Source organism: Brettanomyces bruxellensis, chromosome 7, assembly GCF_011074885.1.
Source record: "Brettanomyces bruxellensis chromosome 7, complete sequence".
Taxonomy (NCBI): domain Eukaryota; kingdom Fungi; phylum Ascomycota; class Pichiomycetes; order Pichiales; family Pichiaceae; genus Brettanomyces; species Brettanomyces bruxellensis.
This window is the reverse complement of record NC_054688.1, coordinates 838,000-858,340: the sequence shown is the minus strand read 5'-3', so window position 1 is coordinate 858,340 and position 20,341 is coordinate 838,000. Positions and strand designations below refer to the sequence as shown.

General features: G+C 36.7%; 8 protein-coding genes across 8 annotated transcripts; 4 read left to right on the top strand and 4 right to left on the bottom strand.

Annotated features, from left to right (window-relative positions):
* Window positions 1-31: 31 nt before the first annotated feature.
* BRETT_004855 (uncharacterized protein) lies at window positions 32-349 on the bottom strand (the record flags this gene model as incomplete). The annotated part of the gene is made up of 1 exon (XM_041283344.1): window positions 32-349. One exon carries the CDS (start codon window positions 347-349, stop codon window positions 32-34), a length of 318 nt encoding a protein of 105 aa, XP_041136696.1.
* Window positions 350-3,048: 2,699 nt separating this feature from the next.
* On the top strand, window positions 3,049-4,317 carry BRETT_004854 (uncharacterized protein; the record flags this gene model as incomplete). Its single annotated transcript, XM_041283343.1, has 1 exon — window positions 3,049-4,317. The coding sequence occupies one exon, from the start codon at window positions 3,049-3,051 to the stop codon at window positions 4,315-4,317; it is 1,269 nt and encodes a 422-aa protein (XP_041136695.1).
* Window positions 4,318-5,289: 972 nt separating this feature from the next.
* DHH1 (DExD/H-box ATP-dependent RNA helicase dhh1) lies at window positions 5,290-6,672 on the top strand (the record flags this gene model as incomplete). Its single annotated transcript, XM_041283342.1, has 1 exon — window positions 5,290-6,672. One exon carries the CDS (start codon window positions 5,290-5,292, stop codon window positions 6,670-6,672), a length of 1,383 nt encoding a protein of 460 aa, XP_041136694.1.
* Window positions 6,673-8,789: 2,117 nt separating this feature from the next.
* SOD2 (Superoxide dismutase [Mn], mitochondrial) lies at window positions 8,790-9,476 on the top strand (the record flags this gene model as incomplete). Its single annotated transcript, XM_041283341.1, has 1 exon — window positions 8,790-9,476. The coding sequence occupies one exon, from the start codon at window positions 8,790-8,792 to the stop codon at window positions 9,474-9,476; it is 687 nt and encodes a 228-aa protein (XP_041136693.1).
* A 214-nt stretch (window positions 9,477-9,690) lies between these two features.
* BRETT_004851 (uncharacterized protein) lies at window positions 9,691-10,686 on the bottom strand (the record flags this gene model as incomplete). Its single annotated transcript, XM_041283340.1, has 1 exon — window positions 9,691-10,686. One exon carries the CDS (start codon window positions 10,684-10,686, stop codon window positions 9,691-9,693), a length of 996 nt encoding a protein of 331 aa, XP_041136692.1.
* Window positions 10,687-11,135: 449 nt separating this feature from the next.
* On the bottom strand, window positions 11,136-12,647 carry BRETT_004850 (uncharacterized protein; the record flags this gene model as incomplete). The annotated part of the gene is made up of 1 exon (XM_041283339.1): window positions 11,136-12,647. The coding sequence occupies one exon, from the start codon at window positions 12,645-12,647 to the stop codon at window positions 11,136-11,138; it is 1,512 nt and encodes a 503-aa protein (XP_041136691.1).
* A 1,322-nt stretch (window positions 12,648-13,969) lies between these two features.
* Window positions 13,970-17,815, top strand: BRETT_004849 (uncharacterized protein; the record flags this gene model as incomplete). The annotated part of the gene is made up of 1 exon (XM_041283338.1): window positions 13,970-17,815. One exon carries the CDS (start codon window positions 13,970-13,972, stop codon window positions 17,813-17,815), a length of 3,846 nt encoding a protein of 1,281 aa, XP_041136690.1.
* An 81-nt stretch (window positions 17,816-17,896) lies between these two features.
* Window positions 17,897-19,582, bottom strand: BRETT_004848 (uncharacterized protein; the record flags this gene model as incomplete). The annotated part of the gene is made up of 1 exon (XM_041283337.1): window positions 17,897-19,582. The coding sequence occupies one exon, from the start codon at window positions 19,580-19,582 to the stop codon at window positions 17,897-17,899; it is 1,686 nt and encodes a 561-aa protein (XP_041136689.1).
* Between the last annotated feature and the right edge of the window lie 759 nt (window positions 19,583-20,341).

The window sequence follows — 20,341 nt, the reverse complement described above, 5'->3', positions numbered from 1 at the left end:
TACATACACGACACAATTCACTCGAATTGATTCAAGCCAACTTGGCAAGATTCTGCTTGACAGCACCTGGGTTAGCACCAATGACAGTTCCAAGAAGTTGACCGTTCTTGAAGAACAAAAGTGTTGGCATCGAAGAAACACTGTTAGAAGCAGCAACATTTGGCAATTGGTCAACGTCCACCTTGTAGAAGTTGGTGGAAGTGTACTCCTTTGCAAAGTTTTCGATCATTGGAGCGAGCATCTTACAAGGTCCACACCAAGTGGCAAAGAAGTCGACAACGACGAGATTGGAGGCGGAGATAGCTTCCTTGAACTCAGCTTCAGAAGTAATTTGTTTGACGGCGGACATTTCTGGATTAATGTTATATGCAGATGACGAAGTTTGTGCAGCTTTTGCTGATAAGAATCTGTTAATTAAAAAAACGATGACTACTAGTAGGACAAAGTTAAGCATAACAGAGGGGAAGAATCGTTGGAACTAAAAGAGAAAAGAGTTTACGCTCAAAAAAATAACTTTAAGACAAACGGTTTCTTATATATTTACAGGAATTAAATGCAAGCGGTTCTCACAGGTTGGATAATCATCGTACGTGGAGAAGGCAGGGGGAAAAATTCGACAATCCTCTAATGCCCAATAAAGCAATAGCCATAATTTTTTTTTTTTTTTTTCATTTTATCTTTTCATAAGCAAGCCTTGTGGCCTAGTGCTTTTGGTCAAAAGTTTTGTTGCGAGGCGAAAACTTGGAACGCGTCTTACTAATGTTCGGGAAATGGAAAGTTAAAGAAGAAAATGAAATGGTGCGAAGCAAAACATATAGAAGTAAAAAAAAAAAATTAAATCAGACATTTGAACTTCAGGAAACATTTCTACGTCGATTGACGCAAATGGGTCAATCTTGAGGCGGCAAAAATTTGCGGTGTGTATACGGGATAGAGATAGTGTGTATTGGTGGGTTTCATTACTAAGGGGAAAAAAATTTCTAGCAGCGAGTGGTCTGAGAAGAAAAACTATTACAGTGCGTGTCTAACAATCTAAGACTATGAAAAGTCTGTTTCAACCAAGACTAAACCACAAACAACTTGTGCATGTTATTTAGAACTCAAAATTGATCGCCTACGAAAGATATGTAAATCAAATAAATGTGCGACGGTTCTATTTTCAAACATAAAGATATTATTGTTGAGAACGGCTTTAACCCGCTTCATTAGACGTCTTTTTGATATCGGGTAAAATAAATCCATATATTAAAATTTTATCCAATTTAATTTATATTATACACTTGCGGCGGAAGTAGAGGATCAAAAGAGTATCTGAAAAATTTATACTGGACGTTCGTTAGCTTTGCGCAAATAGGTAAATTGCGAAATTAAAAGCAGAAAACATACTTTATTGGTCTCGGCAACAGCATTCACAAGACGATTAGACTAGACGCCGCTCGACGGTTTTATATCCGCAAAAGACGAATGGGGCATTTAATGATTATTATAATTCAATGAGAATAAACATCCCAACAACACAGTATACAAAATCTCACAGTCAGAAGAGATGCGTCAAATTAATTGCGAATGCACGGCGTGGGATGATGAGGAGGATTGTGAATAGTAAAGGCCGAAAAAAAAACGGATCTGTGTAAATAACTACTTTTTAGGCCTGAATCTCGCATTCTGAAAAGACAGGGTAGGGGGCGGCACAATTATCCGGAAAATATGGTATTATTTTTCTTGTTGCTTGTTCAAATCTGAAGCTGGGCAGGAAGAATTTTTACCAATGATGCTTATGGGATCTGACAAGCGCCAAATGGCGCTTTTATTGCTAAACAACTGGAGCTGCAATATAATAAGATCATTTAGGCTTGCAATAATGTACAAGCGGATAAGTAAAATACGAGAAAAAAGATCAGCAACAGTTTGAAGTATGCTATGATATAATCCGCAAGCATGAATTTATAATCCCAGCTTTGTTCGGTAAGATGTCGGGCGTTCTTGATGACTCTGATTCTTATTTCATTATTTTGCTCTTTTTATATTGTTTACCGTAGGAACTTCTAGCTTATTTTCCGATACCACATTAATTTTAATTTTTTCTCAAGCGCGAAATACACTCATTCAGCACTGGCTAAGACCTACCTACTCTCACTGCCCAAGAAATGCTCCATGTAATTTTTCTTAGTGCTATTTTGTTTCCCTAACAATCGGCAATTTCTCTTTCCTGCAACTGTTACTGGAATAAAGAGGTATTAAAAAATTTAAATGTCTTCAAACTTTGTTTAATTATTCTTAAACACTACCAAAATCTTCAGTCTATTTAGGTTGACCCCGTTCTCTTTTTTGTGAACATTAAAACCATCCCTTCATTTAAACGCAGAAGATATTTAATTCTAGCATTCAGAAATTGGATGCCCATTCTTTGGACACAAGCTGAACAAACTCATAAATTATAGAAAGATATTATAATCCAGCTATCTAAAGGCCGGAGTTTCAACTATATATCCTTACGGTATCACTTTATCCACACAAGGCTTTTCTAATATATTGAACTGAACATCTTTGAAGGCTTCAGAACTTTATATTTGTGTACTTCGCTCGGAGAAGAAACTGAAAACAAAAAAAAGTTCAAAATAACAACAACAAAACAGCGACCACACAAAGAGAGGTCAAGTAGAGCGGTTTGAATTTCTAAACCTTGTTGAAAATACAAGACAAGATTCATTCATTTAAAGTTTATTCTGAGTCGAGTGCTAAATTGTTGAAGCACCTTTGCTGCTGGAAGAATTTGCATAGCTTCCTTCGTTCGATTAAAGCATCGAGCAATCTCAAGTACGTCATTGCATATAATAAGAACTGGCGCTAGTCGTTTGTCTTATTAGATCGAATCTTTTTTCACTGCGAGCAGGGCACATTTGTTACTTTCATAAAATTTGAAGTATATAGGGTCACAGAAAAGGCGAAACTTACCGAAAGGGAGAGAATAACTTTCGGAAAGGAAGAGTGTTTGAATTTTCTGGAGCAAAACGAGGCATATCGATATAAACGTTGGAAGTTTGAGACATGTCTTTTCTTGCATCATTATTTTGTTGCTTTGATAATACACAGGATCAAGAAAGACCCGAGCAAAGACTCACATCTAGCCGTACACATCTCTCAAGAACTCAATCTAATTTACAAAAAGCTCTGCAGTATAAAAATTGGGGTCAAGGTTTGGACGCAAACCAGAAGACATCATCAGCAAAGAAGTCTTGTTCTACATTCGCACCAGACATAAAGAAGGAAATTTCAGAAGAAGGGGAAGAAGACAAAGGTAAGTCGGGTACCGTAAGACAGGAAGGTCATTCATCCGACAAAAAGGACACGCAACAGACAAAAGTCATGCTTGCTGTTCAATCCAAAAATATGGATCACTCTGATACTGCATCCACCAGGGAGGGGGAGGTTTGTGATTTAAAAACTCAGGCTGTTAATGAAATCACTGACCATGCAACTGATAGCTCAAAGGATGATGAGACGTTGAACAACGATCACAGAAAAAGTGAAAAGGTGCTGAAGAATGACAAAAGAACAACCGAATTGCCAAGTGGAGGCAAGGTTGTGGAAATCGAAAATACTGGGGAACTGGATACATCTGCTGATGCAGAGGGAGATGTTGAGATGGCTGCCGAAGCAGAGGACGAGAGTCTGGAAGAAGAACTTTATGGTGGTCAAACACAAATTCCGTCCGATCTTGACTTGACCAAAATCCTAAGTGATCAGGTTGTCACGAAGTCGGGATGGCTTCTAGATGAACAGCCAAAAAAACTGAAGGGAAGAAAAACCCTAGTGCTCGACTTGGATGAAACATTAGTTCATTCATCTTTCAAGTATGTGCGTCATTGCGACTTTGTGATACCTGTCGAAATAGAGAATCAGATTCATAATGTCTACGTCATTAAAAGGCCAGGTGTGGATGAATTTCTTCGTTGCTGTGGTGAATTATTTGAAGTCGTTGTATTTACAGCTTCTGTGGCCAGATACGGTGATCCTCTTTTGGACATTTTGGACACACACCATTCCGTGCATCAACGATTATTCAGGGAGAGTTGCTATAATTATCAAGGAAACTATATTAAGAATCTTTCTCAGATGGGAAGGCCCCTGGAAGATCTAATTATTATTGATAATTCGCCTGCGTCCTACATTTTCCACCCGCAGCATTCAGTTCCTATATCCAGCTGGTTCAGTGATACCCACGATTGTGAGTTAACTGACCTGCTACCACTTCTTAGAGATCTGGCCAGTAAAAACGTTGAAGACGTTAGACTGGTATTGGATGTTAATATCTGATAAAAGTTTTTTTTTTTTTTGCAATTGTTGTTGTCATTATTTCTCGTCTTAGAGTTACACCTTGGTTTGATATGGAAGCAGGTCTTCTATTGTCAACAATGACCAGATTTTACTTTAACATCATTAAATTCATCTTTCCTATTTTTTATTTTATTTTATTTTTTCTCCATTCTTTTCACATTTCATGTTTGATTACTTTTTTGTGTTTAAAATCTGTTTATTTGTTACCTATGTTTTAAAGGGAATTAATAAAGATATCAACAAGCGGCATTATGGAAGTTGTAGTTCACGCGCAGGTAGAGTGGATGTTATCTTTTGGGTATTTGGCCGAATTTACATCCGTACCTCCATCATCAAAGATCCTAATATGCGCATTTTTTTGCTTTTTTTTTTTTACTTCAGTTTTTTTTACTCACTCTTAAAACCAGCCAACAAGATTTTTTTGTGAAAATTGAGGGTCCAAGCACAAGCAAGGAGAGAAAAAAATTAGAGAGGTGAGGCAGTGGGAAAAAAAGACGAAACACCGAAGCGAATCCAATTCTTCATAAATTTTATTTTCTCCCTACCAGAGAGTTCAGTTTTCCTTACATCAACATTTAGTATTTGTCTTTAAATTTAATTACAAGCATCATATTTTATACTTGATTTTAGAAATATTTGAATAATCGATCAGCCAAGATCTGAGCTTTCATCTACGCTACAAATTCGGATTCACACCGGTTTTATTTCAAATTGATTTTCTGTGGAGTATTAATTCATAACATCATATCCATATTCTCATAGAAGTTCTATCCTGTTAATTTGAAGCGTCACCATCAGACTTTTCATTTATACGCATAATCAAAACTCATACAACAAAAGCTAACATACAAATCGGAACATTGCTAGATTGTTTTCAACACATTACATCTGTTATAAATCAGAAAAACCTTTTTACTCTGGACAAATCTTTTCTGAAACTGCAACTTTATCATGTCAACTGAAGAATGGAAAAACAAGCTGCGTCTCCCTCCGAAGGACACGCGGCGTCAGACTAATGATGTTCTGGGAACGAAGGGAAACACCTTTGAAAGTTTCCATCTGAAAAGGGAGCTTCTGATGGGTATATTTGAAGCAGGCTTTGAGAAACCTTCACCTATTCAGGAGGAGGCAATTCCAGTGGCTCTTATGGGTAGAGATATTCTTGCACGTGCCAAAAATGGTACCGGTAAAACTGCAGCTTTTGTTATTCCAACATTAGAGAAGATCAAACCTCGTTTGAATAAAATTCAAGCTCTTATTCTTGTTCCTACCAGAGAGTTGGCCTTACAGACATCACAAGTGGTGAAAACTCTTTCCAAACATATGGAGATCAACACTATGGTTACCACTGGTGGTACATCTCTTCGAGATGATATTTTACGTTTGCACGATCCTGTTCACATAATGGTGGGTACACCTGGAAGAGTGCTAGATTTAGCTTCGAGAAGATTGGCTGTTTTTGATGAGTGTAAGGTCTTTGTCATGGACGAAGCCGACAAAATGCTCTCACGCGAGTTTAAAATCATTATTGAGCAGATTCTTAAGTTCTTCCCACAATCAGAACCTGGCAAAGGTAATGCCTACCAGTCACTTTTATTCTCTGCTACTTTCCCGATCACAGTTAAGGCATTCATGGATGATCACTTGTACAAGCCATATGAAATTAACTTGATGGATGAATTGACTTTAAAAGGTATTACACAATTTTACGCATTTGTTGAAGAACGACAGAAACTTCACTGTTTGAACACTCTTTTCTCCAAGCTTCAGATTAATCAGGCCATTATATTCTGTAACTCGGCAAACAGAGTTGAGCTATTGGCAAAGAAGATCACCGAGCTAGATTTCTCGTGTTATTACTCACATGCAAGAATGCCTCAGGCAGAGAGAAATAAGGTTTTTCATGAATTCCGCCAAGGTAAAGTCAGAAACTTGGTCTGCACAGACTTATTAACCAGAGGAATCGATATTCAGGCCGTTAACGTCGTTATAAACTTTGATTTTCCAAAGACTGCAGAAACTTATCTTCACAGAATCGGTCGTTCCGGAAGATTTGGCCATTATGGTATTGCAATTAACCTTATTAATTGGAATGATCGTTTTAACCTTTACAAGATCGAGCAAGAACTTGGTACCGAGATAAAGCCAATTCCAGCACAGATTGACAAATCACTTTATGTTATTGATCAACCATCATCAGTTCCAAGACCATTTAAGATTGACAATCTCCCTAAGGCCAATGAAAGAGCTCCTCGAAGATTTTATAATGGTCAAGGCGAACAGGAGGGTCCTCCAGTTCAACAGTTTGCCCCACAACCTCAACAGCAGTACTGATTTAAAAAGCAATTACAAGGTTTTTTTTCTTTCTTTCTTTGTCTTTTTTTCCCGATTATTATTGTTGATTTTTATTTGATATCATCATGCAATATAGGTGATGATATTCCTTTTCTCGCCCTGATATATGCGAAGCTTGACTTTTTGTTCGGCTTATATCTGAATGGCAGTTTATAGCCATTCCATGCTTATTTCGCAGAGTCATCATTTTCTTCGCACAGTTCACTGCTCTGAGATCTTTATTTTATCGTTGTTCTTTTTTTGTTTGATGCTGTTGTCTTTTTCTTTATGTTTTATATACGCTTTTTACTTGCTCCTTCTTTGCTTTTTGGGTGTTATTCTAGCTTTTTCTCCTATCATTTTGGTTTTGCTTTAAACTTCTTCCTTTTTTTTTTTTTTTTTTTTTTTTTTTTTTTTTTTTGTATATGTGTGTGTATAACTGATGGCACAGAACACTTCGAGAGATGATGCTACAAGATTCCACTTCATAATTAAAAAAAGCCCGCAATATTTAAAAAAATTGGGAGCTATCACAAAGTAAGTTGAATAACTGATGTAAAGCTTATATATTGTATTGATCATCATTGAATAGTTGGCAAAGAAAACGTGAAAGAAGGCTAGGTTATAAAACTCAGGGAGTAGTTAACCCTCCGAAAATCATACCATTTGCCGATTTCTATATATGACTGATAATCCAACTTAATATCTATTCGTCCATCATCTTCGTTTCCTAAATTTCACGGCAACTCAATTCTGCTTCTTACTCTTAGTCTTCTTTTGCGTAGATTTGATAAGAACACTGGAAACGAAGGCGCCAACAAGAGTAACACCAACAATCAAAAGAAAAGCAGGAATTTTGATGGCATATTCCCTAGGTAGGAAGAAAGCTTGGATAATGTTTTCTTCGCTAATGAATGGAAGAACAAATGTCCATATTGTGTAATACACAAATATAGCTGTAGCCACCAATAACATTAGTAGTCCAACTAATTGATCTGGGGACTTCATAATTGAAAAAAAAGTCAAGTTAGTAACAGTCCATATCGTTGAATTAATGCATTCGGCTTTTGACAAGCATTCCTTGATGCACTTACCATATTATATGCAGAACACTAATGTATAAAGATGTGAGAAGGTTGCTAAATAAATTAGCGGTATATCTATCAACACACAAAAGATTAGATCTTTAATTATGAACCGTTTACGAAAGGAAAGAAAATTTATTAGATACCAAAGCTCTGAATCTCAAAGGATACGGTACATTACGATAAATTTAACGATGAGGAATTAATTGTTGTTAGCTCGGGTAATGCCAAATATTCAGTTGAAATTTTATTTTTCATACTCCCTTAATGCGCATCTCAGTCGATAGACCCGTCGATTTAATTTTTTTAGGAGATTGTCGAACGCTAGCATGGTAAATCATTCATCTTGCTACTTTGGCAATTTCCAGTTTCTTTATGGTTGTGGCGCCAAGAAGTAAAAGCTAAACTATTGCAGCAACTATTGCTCTAGTCTATAAAATGAAATTTGATGGGATAACCTGGCTTCCCCCCTCAAAATGAACATCCCGGGACTTGTAATCATAATATATAGTTAATTGCAAATTTCAAGGGCGTTTCGTAGAGAACTCCAAATAGATAAAAAAATCTTAGGTGCAACTATATTTCATACGTAGTATAGTACGGTTCATAGTAGTATTGTGATTTCCCCAAAAGAGCTTTGACTCCGACTGTTGCAGTTAAAAATGAAGCTTGGCTTATTTACCGTTGATTACAATTACTGAGGCAAAGAAAGAAACATGGTAAAAAGAATAACAATAGAAATAAAGACATCGGTAGGAAATTACTGCATTATTATGTATTTTTTTCCCCTTGCCCTTTAATATATATTGAGGAGACCAGATTCATTTGTGAGGTGCCAGAATTCATTGTGTGCTTATTCAGCACAATTAAGCACGGAGCCGGACTTTTTTTTTCGCACATTGAGGTATATGATTGGAAAGATATATAAGGTATGCGTTTCCCCCCTCCCGATTCAGCGTATATTAGTTGTTTAATTTCAATTTATACCATACATGTCTAACTGCATTGATTCTGCCTTCTTGATATTGAAACATGTCGCTTGCTAAGAACGCCGCCAGATCAACACTTTCAAATGTTACAAGATTTCTCTCCACTGGAGCTGCACCAGGCAAATTCACACAGGTCAGCCTTCCAGAATTGAAATGGGGTTTTGGAGAATTGGAACCTTTCATATCTGGTAAGATAAACGAGCTACATTACACTAAGCACCACCAGACTTATGTCAATGGTTTTAACAAGGCTGTGGAACAGCAGGCAGAAGCATTGGCTACTGGTAATTTCAAACAAGCTATTGCATTGCAACAGAACGTGAAGTTCCACGGAGGTGGATATCTCAATCATTGCCTCTTTTGGGGTAATCTTACTCCACAGAAAAACGGTGGGGGTGAATTGCCATCATCTTCTTCTGCTTTGTATAAGAAAATCATTGATGAGTACGGTTCATTCGATAATTTAAAGAAGATTACCAATGCAAAATTGGCTGGTGTGCAGGGTTCCGGATGGGCATTTGTTGTCAAAAATACCGAAAACAATACTGTTGATGTCGTGCAAAGATACAACCAAGATATTGTTAGTGGAAATTTAGTTCCTTTGGTTGCAATTGATGCATGGGAGCATGCCTACTACTTGCAATATCAGAACAAGAAGGTTGACTATTTCAAAGCTATTTGGAATGTCATCAATTGGGCTGAGGCTTCAAAGAGATTTGATGAGGTCTAAATGACATTGTTCGTCCTTTTTTTTTTTGTACAAAGTATAGCCGAATTTCTGCGGCTTGTATGCATCATGCATTTTTACCATATTTATTTAAGCAACTTCTCCCTATTGAAACTGCTTCTTCCTGAATTGAAATATATATGAACTACTATATTCTTGGATACTTGTTTGGTTGTAAACGCTTCTTGTATTTTGCTATTATTAAAAGAAATTATTATTACAAGACAGCACCAAAACCAAAGGTCATTTTTATGGTCTTAATGTACTTATCCTCAAAGTTCTGCTGCACCAATTCCTCCTCACCAATAGGAACACCCTCCAAATGGAAGTTCATTTTAGTTTCACCTTCTCCCTGATTTAATGTGATAATAATTCTCGTATAATGACCCTCCTTCCAGTCGTTTATTCTCCATAACATCTCGATCGACTTATTTGGAATAAGCTTTAAAAACTTTCCTTCGATATTCCTACCGAATAGACGGAATCTACCGCCTTCAACCGGGTTCACATCAGGCTCGGATCTAGTCCATAGGGCCACCCTTTCAGGTTGTATTAACGTTGTATATAATTGCTCTGCTGTAGTGTTGAATGTTGAAGAAAAGTCCAAGGTTGTCACATTGTATTTAGGAACATTGTCTTCCTCTTTGATGTCAGAAATGCTTTCACTCTGAGGTTCTTTTTTTGTGTCAACCGACTTATTAATTGCCGTTCTCTCTACGACCTTAGGTTTAATGTAGCTTAACTTTTGGTTTTCCTTGGTAAACTTTGAATGGACATGGGATGCATCTTCTTGAATATCTGAACCGTGAACTTGAATCAACGTAGGTCCGAAATTTATCAAAACCTCTTTGATCTGCGGAATAAGATTACGTCTTAAAACTGGTCTTATCTTTTCATCCTCCTTATCGAATGATAAGTTGAATTGATAGTCTTCTGGCTCTGTGTCAAAAGCAATTTCTGGAATAGAAATCACGCCCTTGGCAGTCTCACTTTCAAATGACAACTTCATTTGCAGGTCAAAAATTGATATAATTCTTCCCTTTCTTTGGCAGACATCTGCATCCCCAGTCAATGATCTTAATGACGTCACTTTGACGGTAGTTCCGTCCGCCGTAGCCTTTAAACCCACAAGTTTCTTAGTGAAATAGTCTTTCGACCATTGAATGCAATTTTTATCCACCCAGTGCCAATTATTTGGATTTTGAACACCCATTTTAATTCCTGAAGACGATGATTCAATTAAATTTTTGTTACAATGTTCACGAATGCTTTTAAAGCCACAAATGTTCAATACTTATAACAGTTAGTATACGCAAGAATATTGCGAGGTCAGATATATATGGTTTCCTTTTTCTCCGCCTATTGTATTTCTATTTCGTTGCCGGATTATCGACAGATTTTTCACCCTTAATATTAAAGAAGGATCGAGAAAAAAAAATTACATTACTCTATCACGTAAAAAAAAGGGATCGTAGGCTGGACATCGGCAAAAAAATGCTTTCAGTATTCCAGGCATCTTACCATAATTAATATAAAGATATTTAAACGTCGAAAGAAGAAATAACATATTTAATATAAAAGCAAATGTAAATAAGAAAACGTATACCAAATTCTGACTACTTCAGGGTTGCTTAACTTCAATCTTTCAAAGACTAAGTTTCTTTATTGTTCCTCCGGCAGATCCAAGTTCACGAAAACAGCTCTTTGCTGTGTAAAAAGATCCAAAGCGTAAGATCCCAACTCTCTTCCTATTCCAGACATTTTCTCACCTCCAAAAGGAACATGAATATCGGAATCGCCGTTAGAATTAATCCACACCATTCCCGCCTGCAATTTCTTAGCTACTTTATGTGCTTTGGTAATATTATTTGTGAAAATAGCAGCTGCCAATCCATAGGTAGTACTGTTTGCTCTTTTGACAACATCATCAATTGTAGAAAACTTCGAGATGGCTACAACTGGACCAAATATTTCATCCTTCATAATTGTCATATCATCGGTGCAGTTAGCAAATATAAATGGCTCACAAAAGTACCCCTTTCCTTCAAGAAACTTACCAGAAAGCAACTTAGCACCCTCCTTAATACCCAAGTCCACATACTTCTTCACTTTTTGATACTGTGCACTGGAGACTAATGGTCCTATGGTGCAATCCTTCTCAAATGGTGGCTTAACTATGGCATGCGTTTTCGTGTATTCAACAAATTTGGACACAAACTCATCATATATTGAATCTTGCACAAAAAACCTTGATGTGGAAGTACAAACTTCACCCTTGTTGTAGAATATTCCTGTGTACGCCCATTCCAAACATGCCTTCATGTTACAATCCTGAAAGATGATAAATGGCGATTTTCCACCACATTCGAGCGAAACCTTTTTGATATTGGACTGACCAGCAGCTTCCATTATCTTTTTACCAGTAGCTGTTGAACCAGTAAATGCAATTTTAGCAACATTAGGATGAGAACTTAAAGCATATCCAGTGTCTTTTCCATATCCAGAAATAATGTTGAGGACACCCTTAGGAATACCCGCTTCTAATGCGATATTTCCATAAAAAAGAGCGCTTAAAGGTGTAATCTCAGATGATTTCATAACCAAAGTGTTTCCAGTGGCAAGAGCTGGAGCAATTTTCCATGCCATCATATCAAATGGAAAGTTCCAAGGCACAATTCCAGCCACAACACCAAGAGGAACGGGATCAACATAGCAAATCTTATCCTTTCCAAAGACCTGCGATCCCAAAAATTGACCTGTATGTTTGTCAGCCCAGCCTGCATAATACTTGAAAATATCGGCAGCTTCGACAAGATCGCCACATAAACTCTCTGCCTCATAAGGTTTACCATTGTCTAATGATTCAATTGCAGCGATTATCTTAGAATCACGTCTAATAATCTCAGACATCTTATAAAGGTAAGTAGCCCTATCGGAGCCACTGATATCGGACCAAGATGGATCCTCAAATGCACGTTGTGCGGCATCCACAGCTTTATCAACAGCCTCTTTATCTGCAGCATAAACACTGGCAATTACTTCTTCTGTCGATGGATTGATCGCATCAAGGGTTTTTTCTGTTTTAACCCATTCGTTGTTGATGAACAAACCTAGCGGTTGTTTGATTTCCAATCCATTAGGTGCTTTAATAATTTTGGCAGGATACGAGGACATTTGAATTAATATATTTGTTTGCTTTAACGTTACTGCGGGGTTTAAGAACAGGATATTGGCTAAGTTACATAATATTCGTACCTTATTCCTTTGGAAATTTACGGGGTATTTATAATTGTCAAGGAAGAATTGCTCGCTTAGATAAAAAGATAATTCGAGATTAGGGGTGGTAGAACTTCCTAATTGGGAAACGCTATGCAAATATTCTACAAGCTGGCGGTAATCTTCAAGGATCTTCAATCCAAATCTCGAAAATGAATATCTGTTTAATCATTTTAGCTTTATTCATATAAACTACAAATGGCGAAAGAGTAAAAAAGTTCAGAAATGTAGTGAAATACAGTATAAATAAGCATAAAAATTGATCGGTGGCGATTGTTGTTATCAAATTGATTAATTTAGAATGTGGGGTCAGTCTGATTATGCTTAAATATTATCAAGGGTCCAGCAATCCACAATAATACATTTACATTAAACATCATACTAACAGTTAACTGTTATATTTACTTCTAGTTTAATTTTTGGGTCATTCTATTTATATTTAATCTTATACCCTAATATTTTGGAAACAAAAAGATAAGCTGTGGTAATTAAATTGCCTCAAAGGAAAATGTCACTACATACTAAAAATGTAACAAGATAAATATATAGAAATGATGATATTTCCAATAGGCATCTAAGCTTTTACTTCTGTCAAATTATCACCCTAACCATACCAGATTATTGGTTATTCATATTAGCATTGCATTACTTCAAATGACTTGAAATAACTTGAAACTGAACCGTATTGAACCAATCATTTCTATTATCAAGAAGGAAAAATTAAGTGTTGTTGAATAAACTTCCATAGAGAAATATGCAACAAAATTTTGTACTTTTGCAAAGCTCAGCTGGAAGAGGCGTTTTATTTTTGGATTTGATATTTTGTATGCTTTGATGATATTAATGCGATGAACTGGAAGATCGGAGATTAGAAAAAAAAAATTGAACTGAAATATATATATGGGAATTTGACACTGTGTAGCCGTAAGCTCAACAAAGAATAACATTCAAAATAAAATTCAAGATTGATATGTGTGAATAGGAGAATAATGACACAATACTTTTGAAATCAATTTTCTAATGTCCCTATCCTGTCATCCACAACCTACTTACTTGTCATAGTCAGTTCACTTCTGCAATCAAAACTTTTTTTTTCCAAATTTGAAGAATCGCGTATAAATTTTATTTACATCAAGATTGTATCTCCGTGCAGATTGTATGTATACTTTTTAAATTAGGAGTAATTATCAAAGCTTCAATTATCAACTTGCTTTGAAGCAATGGACCAGGAAAAAGTAAAAGGGAAAAAGGTGGCTTTTAACCAGAAATCTGGTGTGCCATCTCCATTGATTCCTGAAACTACGTTAGATGCTTCGTCACAAAGAATATTTCTAATATCGGTTTTTGTTCTTGCACAAGCTTGGAAAATCTATGATTTATATATTTTACGGAATGATGATCTTCGAAAGGTGTTGTTAAATAAACAGATTCTGTATTTTGTGTCACCAGAGGTCTTCTTTTTTATCAAATATTGCTTTATAGACTGCTCATTACTGATTGCTAACTTCATTCTTAAAGTTCCTAGACTAACGTTGGGAGCACTAACATTTATTACTGCGGCAGCATCACTCAGTACGATTGATTTTGTTTTGGCATTTAATGTTGGCTTTCCGACTTTTGTTTTCGGCATTCCCTCCATTCTCAAACAACTTTCATTTTCAAGGGAACTTGCTATTAATGAAAATTTTGTGGACCCTCTCATCGATCAATCATCACATTTCAAGGGAAGAAAAACTCTTAGGTTTGCACCAGATTCGTCTATTCAGCTGAATCCATATGAAGATCATTTTTGTTTGCAGGCCATTTATAAGAAACCAGTGGAAGTTCCCATTGCATACGAAACTTCTGCTGGGTTAAAGCTGCTTCAAATCTCATATAAAGATCTTAATAACGGTATTTCGACTTTGAACTATACCGGTAGGGATCTTAAAAGATTACTTGTCAAAAATACTCCTTCTTCTGGTGAATATGATCCTGCCGCTAGCGAATATCATATGCTAAAGCTCCCAATCGGAAGACCTGGTTCTTACTCTATTAAATCTGCAATTGATGGTAAGGGGAAGCAGATCAAACAACATAGATCAACAATGATCATACCCGTTTGTCCAGAAGCATCTTTCAATGACGGGCAAACTAAAGACAAATGTGTTGGCGATCTACTAGGTGACCTTTCCATCAATGTGTTGGGCGTTCCACCGTTCACATTATATTACGAGGAAGAAATTAACGGAGAGCTTTCGCACATTCCAAAATCCATATTAGTTCCAGAGGAGGACGACTTTTTCTCTCCACTTCTTTCCAAGGAATTGTATACGGGACAAAAGCAAAAGTCCTTACCACGATTCAGTAGAACCGATTTAAGAGATATTTCATGGGCTAAGAGTAGAAGCATCGATGTCTCTATAGGCAAGCGTTCTATAGAAAAGTCTGGAAATTACATTTATACAATAGGTAAAGTGATTGATGGATTTGGTAACATAGTTGAATATGTTCCTGATGGTACTGATAGCGGTACCTTCCGCTCAGTAAAGTCACATCCATTACCTACTATCAGTCTTGTGAACACAGAACCTAACATTCCAATTTTACAGCAGCATGAAAAATACCTTGAGGTTAAACTCAACAATGTCCCATGTATGAGTTGTGAAGCCCCATATACTGTTGTTTTTAAGTATGTTCCAGAGGGCAATGGAGCTTCCGAGCAGAAACCAGAGATATTTAGCAAAATATTCGATTTTAGAACCCCGGCAAGAATACTAGCAGCCAGACCCGGGACGTATTCAATTGAAACAGCATCTTCAAAATATTGTGAATGTAAACTTGGTACCTCAACTTTGAGTATTACCCAGGCTAAGATACCTGCAGTGGACATAGGGCTGGAAAGGATCGTGGACAAATGTGTCGGAACTACAGGATTCAAGTTCAACTTCGAGTTTATGGGAAGTGCACCATTCAGGATTGGATACCAAATTTCGAGGCTTGATCCTTCCAACCCACAAAGAACAATTTCTTTAGAGAAAAAGGGTTCCATATATTCAGAATCAACAGTTAATGAGTATGAGTTTGATCCTCCATCAGAAGGTAGCTTTGCCATTGAATTCTTGTCTCTAAGTGATAAGTATTATCATGACAAAGTTAAGTTTGTGAATCATGAGCATAGATATGTGACTTATTTCAAACAGAGGCCAAAAGCGTACTTTTCTAGAACCAACAAAGTGCGACAAGTGAGTGCATGTAATGGTGGCAGTGCTAATATGAGTCTTCATCTTGAGGGTAAGGCACCATTTGATGTGACTTACAGTTTGATTTCTCCGGACTACAAAATAGAGTCATATCAATTATATAATATCTCCGAGCCAGTTGTATTCTTAACGACTTCTGTCCTAAGTAAAGGAGGTGAGTATGTTTTGAGTTTGAGAAACGTTTCTGACTCTTCCAATTGTCCGGTCGACTTTAAGGGTCAAGAAGTGCATATTCATGTGAGAAATGATATTCCTCTACTTGATTTCTCTACGACACATAACTATTCGTTAGTTCAGGGTAAAGAACTTGCAGTTCCATTAAAATTAGATTCTGACCACGAAATCGACCTAACGTATATGTATACTTCATTTGACGGTCATAAGAAAACAAAAACTTCGACAATAAATCCAGTCGATGGACTTTCAGTGGTTGACGAAGGTACTTATTCATTGTTATCATTTCATCAGGATGGTTGCCCAGGTAAGGTGGGGCCTGCAAATAGTATATCAGTGAAATATTTAGACAAGCCATACATTACTATAATTGATAAGAGTGATGAACCTACCAATCAAAATAATGGTGCATTCAGGGTGAGGGACATATGCGAAAATTCAGATGGTGTTGTCAACCTTCGAGCTTCCGGAGTTGGTCCGTTTGTCATACAATATTCTGTCAGATATCCGAATGGAGTAGTTGAAAATAAAAGGCAACAACAGCCAAATAGGAATTTTGCTGTTCAACTTAAAACATCGGAGAGTGGAAAGTATGTGTGGACCATTCGTGGAATATACGATTCTATATATACGGAAAAGGTTCTGAATAACCTCGAGAGAAGAGGGATATATCATTTCAAACCAATTCGCGTTGAGAGTGTGGTTAATCCTTTGCCTCAAGCAATTATAACGAATAAAAATAATAAGCTCCAGACTTGCATTTCGGCACTTAAATCTCAGAAGGACATCAAGCCGATTCAACTTTCACTATCAGGAAAACTCCCAATGGATGTGAAATTTACATTAGTTCATGACCAGGAAAACAAGGCAGAAAGCATATGGTTGAGGCATTTGGAGACAAGAACGGTGAATGTTAATGCACTCTATGAATATATGAATTTGGGAACATACTACATTTCCGTTGCAGAGGTCCGGGATGCTAATGGATGCGTTTCTACAGATAACAACGATGAAAAGCTTACAATTCAAGTGAATGACGTTCCAAAGATTAGACATCTCATTGAAGAATCATCGGTAATATCGGATCATGGCCAGAGAAAATTGGAGCAAGCTGATATGGAAGGAGATACAGAAGTTAACTATTACTGTGTTGGCGACTATATTAACTATATGTTGAGTGGGGTTCCTCCATTTACGGTCTACTATGAATTTAATGGTCTGAAACAAGTGGTAAAGGTGAAATCAAATTATTTCAGGAGAAGGGCACCTGAATCAGGTGAATTGAACATCTTAGCAGTTTCCGACTCATCCTCCAAAAATTGTATTGCAAATTTTACGGAGGACACTAGGAATGACTTAAAGGTCAAAGTGTTTGATCTTCCATCTGTTGAAATAGATTCTGGTGAGTCGGATGAGGAGGATATATATGAAGGAGATCAGGCAAATATTACGCTAAGATTTATAGGTCATGCACCATTCAAAGTGACATATGTGAGAAAGGACTTATCGGAAGAGGGTAAAATAGTGGAGACCGAGGTCATCGACAACATCATGGAGAATCAGTATCAGTTTTCGGCGAATATGGAGGGAACTTACGAGGCAATCGAAATACAGGATGCATATTGCATCGCTAGAAACAATCAAATATAGACGATGGGAAAACATTATAATGTATAGATAACTATGTTAAACATGAACAGAAGAAATACTTAGACCATGCATGTATTGCTTTCAAAACTCAACTTTGAAAATACCGTCCTTGTTGAGTTCAGTCTTGAGGCTACTTAAAGACACCTTGTGTCCATTCTCTTTTAGGATTTCCACAAATCCCAACTGAAGCAGTTGTGTAGGAATACCCACTCTGGACGTCCAACCGGACTCTCTGAATAAAATGTCATTACGATGATCCTTATTTCTGGATGGCGTAAATAGAACATTTTGTACAAGGCCTAAAGTGCGCTGGCTCATTTCTGATATTAAGGGTATCCTTTTCAAAGATATTTGAATAGGTTTAGGCTGTGATGTAGGAGGAGATGTCAAGCTCTCTCTGACTTGGGTTAATTCCTCTCGTGGTGATAATATTATGGACGATGCTTCATCATCCGATGATTCATGTAAAATACTGACATGGGTCTCAACACGCTTGGTAGTATGATCGCAATCATTTGGGACAAATAAGGAATCTACTTTGCCATCAGAAGATGTTGTATCTACAGGTGCGATCGTTTGGACTGTTAATCCCACATCATCTGCATCAAATGATGGATTTGAAGTACCGAAATTTGTCAAATCTTCCGGTTGCTCTTCTGGAACTGTACATTCTTTTCTAATAATTCTTCTTAAACATTGGAACACATCTGTAAGCAGGATTAATTCCGCCGGTATCATAACATCATCCTTGGAAGGCTCTATATTGACATCGACAATCTCAGGCGGAATATCAAGTTTCAGAAACCAAGCTTGTGGTTTAAGAAGCATAGCTTGTTCGTATAAGTCATTTAGTCCACGGGAAATTGTTCTACCAAATTTGAGTTTTAAACTAAGTAACCGTTCATTTACAAAAAGTACTTTGAGCCGTCGGCTAGCAGCAACTTCATCCTGGGCCCTCATCCTAGGTAAAACTCCAGATATATGAACTTTGAACGTGTCATCACTGTTGGGAATATGAATATCAACACTTTCATCCAACTCAAAAAGGCTCTCTTTTTCCCTGAGTTTAAGAACATTCATAGCTATTTCTAGAGAGGAGCTTTTGCTTGGAATAATCATATTATCTATCACAGACCCCAAGTGGCCATTGAAATTTACATCAAGTACCTTAAGTTGGAATCGAATGTTTCTATAGGCGAATGAATAACCAATAATCATCCTTCTTATTTTGTCCATTTGACTTCTGAAATGCTTTTGTAGAAATTGCTTTCTAACGGGAGTGCTGGAGAAGATTTCTTGTAATTTTACTGTTGTTCCGATTGGACCAGCAATTTTCTCAGGTACTGCAGAAGGTAGACCCTCCTTATTCACATTCCACACTTCACAAACATCATCATGAGCCGTGCGTGTCTTTATCTGCATTTGTTTCGTTAGCTGACTAATAAAATAAAGAGCTTCTCCTCTAAATCCGCAAGTCGTTATTCCTTGATTCAAATCATCAATAGTTCTTAACTTTGAAGTAGTACAATTAAGACACATTAAAGAGCGACCATCTTTAGAAATACCAGATCCGTTATCATGCACAACCATATATTGAAGTCCGGCAGACTTTGCATCTATTTCAACACATATTCGACCATTTGTACTTTCTATTAAAGCATCAATACTATTTTCCACCAATTCCTTAAGAACACTAGCTTGGGAATATATAGAACTGTTGGAAAGAATCGAAGAAAAAACCTGTTTCTTTAATCTCTTTATACTCATCCTACTTAATCAAGTCCAAAGAAAGTAATTGGTTAGTTGAGTAAAATGAACAAAATCCAGTGTTGATAATACCACATATTACTTTGGTACGCGTAGACCAGCGCGCTTATCGGCAAAAAGATAATCGCGATAGGTATATTTCACGTCCGCAAACAAAATTTCGCACATTTACGCTTTTACTTTAGAATTTTAGATTATCCCAAAATAAATACCAAGGCTAACCATGGGGGGACTATCATATCACTAAGTATATAATATATTGTAATCACATTTTATTAATCTTTCGTAACTGTGGTTGATCGAAATAAAATATAAAATATGATGACTATTCCCGATACAGAATATGCCCCTATCTTAAAAACAAAAACTTTGTATCTCTAAAGATTTTCCGGTATTTCATCATTTGACATATATTCTGCCTGCAGATATATATCCGATAATAAGCCAACATATGCTTTTTTAAAAAATCGCAGGAACGTTGTATATTACAGATCAGTAAACTTCGATAGGACGGTTGGTACACCTGTTTACCTTCTCGTACAACCCTCCCAATACCATAGCGATATCTCCGACACCTGCCAAACGATTTGCTTATTTTTCCGTTTTCGTCATTATGTATTATTTTTTTATCTCTTAAGTTTGCTCGTTCTTATTCTCTAATTTTTTTTTTATATTATTGATACAATTGTTGAACTATTATTATTATCTTACTTCTGCATATGGACCCCATCAAATTTATCTTTAACTTTTCAGCTTCTC